Here is an 8,394-nt window from a genome sequence, read left to right on the forward strand (position 1 = left end):
CCTGTCCACACTCTCTAACTAACAATGATTCAATAATATATCCAAACATGGAGAGTGTAATTTTTTTCACGTGAATACGACATTTCACACTTTGAGTTGTTCATCATTTCTATTGGATGAGTAACAACACACTGATTAATGTTCTTTACACTTGAGTTGTTCATCATTTTTGTGTTTGAAAGACCTGCAACTGCACGTAAACCTTTCAGGGATCTTAGAGGACAAGTATGACCGCCTCTTGAGAGTTTAGAGTGAAATCTATCCAGAAAATCTAGAGAATGCTGAGGTTTCAATTGTACAGATTTGGAATAAAGTTCATTACATATAACCACAAAATATAGCTTCGGATCCCAAGTACACAGAAATTTGACTAAGAACTTGGTATAACTTCGGCCTCACTAGTCAAATCACACACTCAAAAACAGTAGAGGAAGGATGTGTGACAGACACAACGGGTGCCCAAGGAGGTTGAGAACATGCAGACTGTGTCCTCCCTTTCTTTATCCATCGCGGTTTTTGTGGTTTGAAACCCTTATTAAAGCGTTTGTAGCAATCAGAAGCGGTATGAGAAGGCTTACCACAAAGTTGGCAGACTACAGGGTCCATGGTGGAGCAGTGACCACCACGATTTGGAATACTTCTAGCAACATTAGCTTGAGGCTGGGAAAATGCAAAATATTTTATAGTAAGAGAAGGAGACGAGGGGCAGTAAGAATAATTGATGCAACAACGAGAATCAAGAATTGGCTTACCATCACAGCGTTTGCACACCCATCACCCCCACCATCACAACAAGAAATAATTATTGACGAATCCCCTGGTACAGGCCCTTGTGAACCACCAAAACCTTGAATCAGTTTAGCATTCTCATTTGAAGTTGCTGAGGTGGTAGGTCTGACAATCTCATGCGATGGAGCTAAGTTTTGCATCTTCTTCTTTTTCCTTAATTTCTTACTCAACTGCTGAGGTGGAGTACTAAGAGTAATCAATGACGAATCCTCTGGTGGACCTTGCAAATAACCAAAACCTACAATCAGTTTAGTTTCCACAGTTACATCATCCAGGTGATAGGTTTGAGAATCTTACCTGGTGGAGCAAGAATAACTAACGAAGAATATCCTGGTGGAGGCCCTTGCAAATCACTGTGACTTTCAATGAGTTTAGCTTCTTGCAAATGACCGCAACCTTCAATGAGTTTAGCTTCCTTAGTTGTATCCGCTGAGGTGAAAGGTTTGCGAATCTTATGCGGTGCAGCTAACTTTTGCATCTTCTTCCTAGTTTTTTTACTAAATGGTTGAGGTGGTTGTTTAGGGGTTTTCGGTTTTCTATCGAAATGCTTCAGAAAAATTCTTTCGCCGTATCTTCCTATAATGTTCAATAGAGAAATTCTTGGCGGAGCAGTCTTTATGCATGAGGCGTTGAAATTAGAGGATTCTGCAGCAAAAAGAGTTAATTCAGCTGCAGAAATTTCACTCCTTGATGCATTTGACAGTTCTTATAATTTGACGTGTAATAGATGTACTACTGTATATAGCTAAAAGGATATTAAATACAACATTAAACAACAACTACCTTCTATAAGAACCTTTTCCTCAAAAACATCAAAGATTTCCAGTAAGCACTGTGCATCCACAGCAGCATATGTTTTTTGATCTTCTGTGAGAGGGCGGAATGACCAGTCGCTACATTGAAGTTCCTGGTGTAGGTATTTATCCAGAGGTTGGGATCACAACTAAGAATAACAAACATTTAACCACTTTGGCACAACATATGAAAAGGCGTCTTTCTATGTCCAACAAAAGAATCTCCGAGATTTTTTCGGTAGGAACCCCTTAAAGATGTGACTCTAAGTTCACTGTGAAAACCATGTCCCATTGGGTCTCGGCTTTCACAGTCAACAACCAGATTTATCCATGGGAAAGTTTAGAGATTTCTTTCCGTGGGTTAATCATTTTTTAATTAGAAAGAATTTAGCACACACACAAAAAGAAAAAGTACCTACACCAAAACCAAACCTTGGAAAGAGTAACACCAATCACTTCTTTGCATACAGTTGCCAAGCCTTTCAAATTCTTAGAAACATCTTCTCCTGGTTGCTTCTGTTGTAGCTGGCCTTCATGATATAGAGTTGAAATATCTACGAATGGTGCTAGCTGAACCACATGTTGAAATCCCAATCAAACAAACAAGCTTTACACAAGTTGATACCCAATCAAACAAACAAGCTTTACACGATTCAGCTACTAATGGAGTGGCACGCGCCTGCAGCTAGAACCTAATGATTTGGTTTAGATCTTTATATTTAAAGGTTTAGCCGCAAGCATGTGCTAAGCACAACTTCCTATAATACACCGCTTCAACAGAGTTTGGTAAGATCATATCACCCTATGGCAACAGCAACAAACAATTGGTGTCTTATAATGCTAGCACAGCAACAATCAAACCTCAGCGAAACTCAAACTCCTTCCAGTGCTATACATTTTACAATACATGGTTTCCAATACATTCTTTAGTCATACCTGTACTAGGTCTTGTGCCATCTTACTGCACTGTAACTAGAGTGACAAAATTACCAAATGTGTACAAAATATGCTCAATTAGGCATTTCTTCAAACACAATACTTGCACATTTCAAACATACATAGTATTTCAAAGAACAATCACTAAATTCCCAATTCCAAAAGGTAAAGAGACGTGTACCTTATCAAATCCAGGAGGGCAACCATGAGATGCAAAAGTAGAAGACAAGTAAGTAAAATCTTGTTTAAATGAAAAACCAAGTTTCAATACATGAGGTGATACAAACAAATCCTTAAGAAGTTGATAAATTGAAGTAAGGGTAGAGGAAAGTCTAATAATCTCTTGAAGATCAACTAAGAAAACCAAGATTTTGTTCGGTGAATCTCCATCCTCTAAGTATTCATCATTGATTCTACAAGCTATTTGAAGAAGAGCAACAGTTGGGAAAGTATATTTTATGGTTTCATTAGAACATGCCCATTCAGCATCTAAACCAACTATTGAAGAATGATTTAATGCCCAGAGTAATAAGTTGTATTCTTCTGAATCATCTGTTGTGGTTGATACTAAATGGATTTCTTGAGGTTCTATTGTTTTCATCATTTCTTGAGAATCCATTGTAGTTGCAGGCTCGGAATATCAAAAGTAAAGTAAAAGTCAAGCAATAAAGAATATATGTGGTTTAGTGGGAATATACTAGTGCATCATTATTAAAGTTTGGTACAGTCATGACTCGTGAGTGAGATGGCTGCTTCATGGTAAGTCCTGTTTTGAGTCTTTTGTTTGACCCACAAGCCGGTGGCGAACCCGGATATAGATATATCGGGGCAACTGCCCCCAAATTCTGTTTATGTAAGTATGCTCCCAAAGCCTGTTTATGCAAGTTTTCTCAAAAAATTTCCTAAGGTATATATATTTTTTAAAATATAAAAATTATTATTAGACCTTACGCATTCTCATATTATTTGGCATCTTCCTATTTTAAATTCTGGCTAGTTTGGGGTTTAGTCCACTTATTTGGGGTCTATCAAATTTCTCTCCCAACTATATCAAACGGCTATGGGGTGTCAATTTTCACAAAAAATCTAATTTACCCCCAAATTAAGGGAAAAATATTGTTTGGTCATTTTTTAGGTGGTCCCATGTCTGTTTGGTCCATAAATATTTAAAAATATTAAATGGACCAAAGTACCCTTCCGTGTTAATTTCTACTTATTTTTTGTAGCAGTTCATTCGTCAAAATGATCTCATGTTAATTTCGACTTATTTTTTCAGAAATCACCTTTTATCAGGAGTTCATTCCAGAAATGAACTCCTGATAAAAACCTATATATACCAGGGTTCATTCCAGAAATGAACTCCTAATAAAAATCTATATAAACCAGAGTTCATTCCAGAAATGAACTCCTGATAAAACCTAAAAAAACAGAGTTCATTCCATAAATGAACTCATGATAAAAACCTAAAAAGCAGAGTGCATTCCAGAAATGAACTCCTAATAAAAACCTAAAAAAAAAAGAGTTCATTCCAGAAATGAACTCCTGATAAAAACCTAAAAAAAAAGTGTTCATTCCAGAAATGAACTCTGATAAAAACCTAAGAATTACGGGTTTTCAATGTTTTTCTTCTTCATTTTGAATCTGGGTTTTCAATGGATTTTGATTTTGATTCTGATTTTTGTGTATTTTTTGTTTAATTGGGTTTTTAGGTATTGGAATTAGCCGGAAATGCTGCAAGAGACAACAAGAAATCGAGAATTATCCCAAGACATTTATGTTTAGCAATTAGGAATGACGAAGAATTGGGGAAATTACTTGCAGGCGTTACAATTGCTAGTGGTGGTGTTCTTCCAGGAAAATCTGTTGCTTCTAAATCTCCGAAGAAGTAAAAATTGGATCTAGCTAGGTACTTAGTAGTAGTGCTCATAACTTATTTTGGTTCAATCCTGAATGTGTAAATAACATAAAAATGTAGGGTTCAACTTTTGGCATGTAATGTGTAATGAATGCATTTAATTCAGGAGAATTGCATTATAAATACTATGATCGACTAAGAATTACCTATATATTTGATTAGTCAGAGCAGTAATGTTATCTTGGTGATATAACCATGGAAATGAGTTATGATGACTTTGATATTCCTCTTATTCCTCGAAAAAATGGAATATTAAAGTTACTTGAAGGAAGAACATCACATTGTCTTAGAGAATTCAATAGAGGCCTAATGGGATCCTATGAGAAGTAATTAAACTCTTGAGTTCATTTCTCAAGAATATATCTTAGGTTAAAATTGAACTCACATCAGAAAAATAAATAAAATATAAAATATATGCAGATGCACACTTGTTCTTAAACCCGCAAGACAAAAGACCTTGTTTTCTTTTTTTACATTTACAAATATATTGCAGTCGTCAACTTCTCCATCCATACTAGTTAAGTTTCACTATAGTTTACTTATTTATTCTTTACTCGTTGCTTTAATAACTTTCAGCTTTATTTTTCGGGTTTGTCGAGCTCGGTTCAAGATTGTTTGATCATTTTCAGGTTCGTTACATTATTCACAAAGAATTTGTTACATCATTCCCGAGTGTCTTGTGGTTTTTAGTTGGCGGAAAATTCTATAACACTTTTCAGGTTCATTGAGCCCGGTTCAACATCGTTCCGCTGCTTTCATGTTCGTCGAACCAGTCTTAGGATCGTTGAATAATTACCCTCCTGATCAAGGAGATGTGGTTCATGGGTAAACATGGTTTTTTAATATCTGAGATAATTTTCATCTTGAACCTAAATGGATTGAATTCATTTTTTTCTTCACAGAAAAACAGTGGGACCAAGTCAAAACATGAATACATTTATAATATTCAAAAAAATCGGGGTGCATAAGAAAAGCCAACAAACAACAGGGATATATCTTAATTTGACCTAAATAAAGATAACAGTTGAAGATAGACCAGTATGTTTTTATTTTTCTATTATGATGTTCATGAATTTTTATTTTCTTTCCACGTCCTTCCTCCATTATCGGTTTGAAAGAAACAACACCGTTTACATGTGGAGTTGTATATATTGAGTAATCATTACTTCTTATGTTTCTCCACCCAACACCAGTCGTATTATTGGTATTGTTTTTCCCTCCTCGATAGAGAATTATTGTGTCATCCAATATGCTTCATTGCTCGGCCATTGACCCTATATTGTAGCACCAACATTGTGCTTCATTGATCCTACAATATAGTGCTATCATTGTGCTTCACTGACTATGCCCGGAGGGCCCCATAATTTAGTGTTTGGACATGTTACTCATCTAGCACCTTATTTGTTTTTCCTGACTCATTTGAGTTGTCTGCATCTAACACGTCTAGAACTGATTGATATCATTATCACCTGTTTCATATGGATCTGGCTCCATATATTTTTCTCTTAGTCAGATCTGACTCATTTGACTTAAACATATGTGAGTCAACGACTTGGTCCCGTGAATCAGTAGCATTTTATTCCTTGACTCAAATGGGTCCGAATTAGGGGTTAGATCTGACCAATGTAGTCGATCTCGGTAGATACGACCGATATATTGTCGATATTATCATTTTCGGCACTTGAGCGAGACGAAAACCACTATATCAGCGATACAAAATATGGTCGATAATCTCGGCCTTTATACACCGATATGACTGATTTATTGTCGATATTACCGGTTCAGAACCAATATTGTAGGGATATTGCCTATGTGTGAAAATTGTATGTGTGTGAAAAATATTTGGTATAAAATTTCTAGGTATAAATTTTGGAAATTATATTACACCGACAATAATATTCCTGATACAAAGTTGTACTAGTGTATCGGTCCCGACCGTGACAAATTAATATCTGATATTAACTGCATTGGATCTGACTGAAGATCAAAAAAAAAGATTGTCTGATATCTTACTCGAGCCGATCAGCGGCCGAGTCAGATGCAGACAAGTCAACAAAAAACAACCACACTCTAGGTTAACCGTTACGAGAACTAAACTAACTTTCTAAAATAATTACATGTTTGCCACTCAGTTAGAGCCGTTAGATAGTTTGACTAAAAGGGCAAGGACTCGGAGAATTAAGGTGAGAGATTCGACCATTGTGAAAGGGAAATTTTTATCTATTTTTCTACTTGCAGGAAAATTTTAGGTACAATCGAATCTAATTTTTTTGGAAATTTCGTGGAAAGGTTTGTTCAATTCTGAAGATAATTGAAGAAGATGGTATGAGGAAAAACAAGTAAGTGATTTAATCTTTTGGTTGGTTTAAATTAGGGCACTGAATTTTGTTCCCTATTTTATTAGTGATGCAGTAGTTGAATCAGTGTTAGGGTTCTTGTTATCTGTTGAATTTGAACTGATATTATGGTTTGGCGATTTTGGGTAATCAGTTTATATTTATAGTGTTAGGGTTTTCGTAGTGGATTTCTGCAGAAAAGTGGGGGTAATTTTTCATTTGTTGTAAAAAGGAAAGAAATCAATGGAGAAATTACCTTTAGAAATCACAGAAAACGTACTTACTAGATTGCCTGTGGTCTCAAAATTACAGTGTAGAGAAGTATGCACAACTTTGCGAAATTTGTTACCTAAACCCAAGATGGGTTTACTTTACATGGTTTCACACAAAATGACGAGTAATAAACTGGAGGCAGAAATCTACTTTTCGGAACAAAATGATGATGATAAGTTTAGTAGCAGTAATCATGAGGATGAGCGAATAAGCAGTCTCGGAACACTTACAAAGTTAGATCAACGTATAATCATGCCATCGACATGCTACTTGAGAACTTTCATTGTTGGTTCTTGTAAGGGTTTAGTATGTTATGCCAGTCACATCCGTAAAAGGACATCTGAAAGGAAAGTCTATATTTGCAATCCCGTCACTGGAGAGCAAATTCAACTTCCGGTTATTAGCAAATGGGTCGAAAATCCTGACACAGAGCAGGGTATTGGATTCGGTTACAATCCTTCAAGCAAGGAGTACAAGGTCGTTAGAATTATGAGCAGAATGGTGTACGTGTATACCCTCCAGGGTGGTGTTTTGTCGAAACACAAGTTTAGTATAGGAAACCAAGCCTTGTCCCTCCCTAGTAATGTTCTACCGTCAGTGGGTGTTTTTGCAAGAGGAGCTCTTCACTGGATAGAGAGTGTAGAAACTATGATTGTCACTTTTGATTTGGAAAATGAGAGGTTTGAGTTGCTCTCAGGAATACCTGCGGAACTCTGTGACACTAACCATGTTGAACTCATGGAATTGGGAGGGAATTTGTGTGTTCTAGAAGTGTTTCCGAGCAAGCATGTTACGATATGGGAGTCGAGTTTTAGGGAGACGCGTCGCAGGTTTGTTTCCACTTGGCGTACGATTTTTAGACTAGAATGGGAAGACTACAGCTGGTTTGAGCCATTCGGGCTCAACAAAGGTTTGTTGTGGTACAATGTTGTTCTCTCCTGCTATGACCCTGTAACAAAAACTTTGAAAAAGCTTGATGAGACTTTGAAGAAACTCATGGATGATTCCATGCTGTCAGAATATTCCACCACTCGAGCAATCCGTCACGTCAATAGCCTTGTTTCGTTGACAGCAGACATGGAGGAAACAGGTGGAAAGAAAAAACAGCAGAAGGAAAGAGGAAACAAGAAAAGAAGAGCTATGGCCTGAAAAGAGTCCATGGGATCACTCTGCGAAAAGGGACATGACATCTTCAATTGTTATTGTTTTTGTTTGTTTGTTTTTTTTTTTGCAGATTTGTATTTTCAGTTCGATTGTAAACCAAGATATTTATAAGAAACTGAAACCCCGTGTAGAGTTTACTAGTTGTCATGGTTTACTTCTTTTGGGCAAGTTATGAGTAAAAATGCTC

General features: G+C 36.5%; 2 protein-coding genes across 4 annotated transcripts; one reads left to right on the forward strand and one right to left on the reverse strand.

Annotated features, from left to right (window-relative positions):
- Positions 1-270: 270 nt before the first annotated feature.
- LOC113321289 lies at positions 271-3,187 on the reverse strand. 3 transcript variants are annotated; one of them, XM_026569199.1, is made up of 6 exons: positions 2,701-3,187; positions 2,016-2,153; positions 1,573-1,696; positions 1,087-1,434; positions 753-1,000; positions 271-660 (listed from the first exon to the last, which is right to left on the reverse strand). In XM_026569199.1, the coding sequence occupies exons 1-6, from the start codon at positions 3,136-3,138 to the stop codon at positions 403-405; spliced, it is 1,554 nt and encodes a 517-aa protein (XP_026424984.1). In that variant the 5' UTR covers positions 3,139-3,187; the 3' UTR covers positions 271-402. The 3 variants fall into 3 exon arrangements, with proteins under 3 accessions (XP_026424984.1, XP_026424974.1, XP_026424977.1); XM_026569189.1 differs by having other exon boundaries at positions 753-1,027; XM_026569192.1 differs by having other exon boundaries at positions 753-1,009; positions 2,701-3,186.
- Positions 3,188-6,631: 3,444 nt separating this feature from the next.
- LOC113321319 (F-box/kelch-repeat protein At3g06240-like) lies at positions 6,632-8,361 on the forward strand. The gene is made up of 2 exons (XM_026569216.1): positions 6,632-6,773; positions 7,083-8,361. Exon 2 carries the CDS (start codon positions 7,131-7,133, stop codon positions 8,190-8,192), a length of 1,062 nt encoding a protein of 353 aa, XP_026425001.1. The 5' UTR covers positions 6,632-6,773; positions 7,083-7,130; the 3' UTR covers positions 8,193-8,361.
- Positions 8,362-8,394: the final 33 nt, after the last annotated feature.

This window comes from Papaver somniferum, chromosome 1, assembly GCF_003573695.1.
Source record: "Papaver somniferum cultivar HN1 chromosome 1, ASM357369v1, whole genome shotgun sequence".
Lineage (NCBI taxonomy): Eukaryota > Viridiplantae > Streptophyta > Magnoliopsida > Ranunculales > Papaveraceae > Papaver > Papaver somniferum.

Coding starts and splice junctions, on each gene's coding strand:
- LOC113321289 (XM_026569189.1), bottom strand. CDS start 3,138: ATGGATTCTCAAGAAATGATGAAAACAATAGAACCTCAAGAAATCCAT. Junction 1,435..1,572: donor GGAAAAGGTTCTTATAGAAG/GTAGTTGTTGTT, acceptor TTTTTGCTGCAG/AATCCTCTAATTTCAACGCC. Junction 661..752: donor GGTGTGCAAACGCTGTGATG/GTAAGCCAATTC, acceptor GCATTTTCCCAG/CCTCAAGCTAATGTTGCTAG.
- LOC113321319 (XM_026569216.1), top strand. CDS start 7,131: ATGGGTTTACTTTACATGGTTTCACACAAAATGACGAGTAATAAACTG.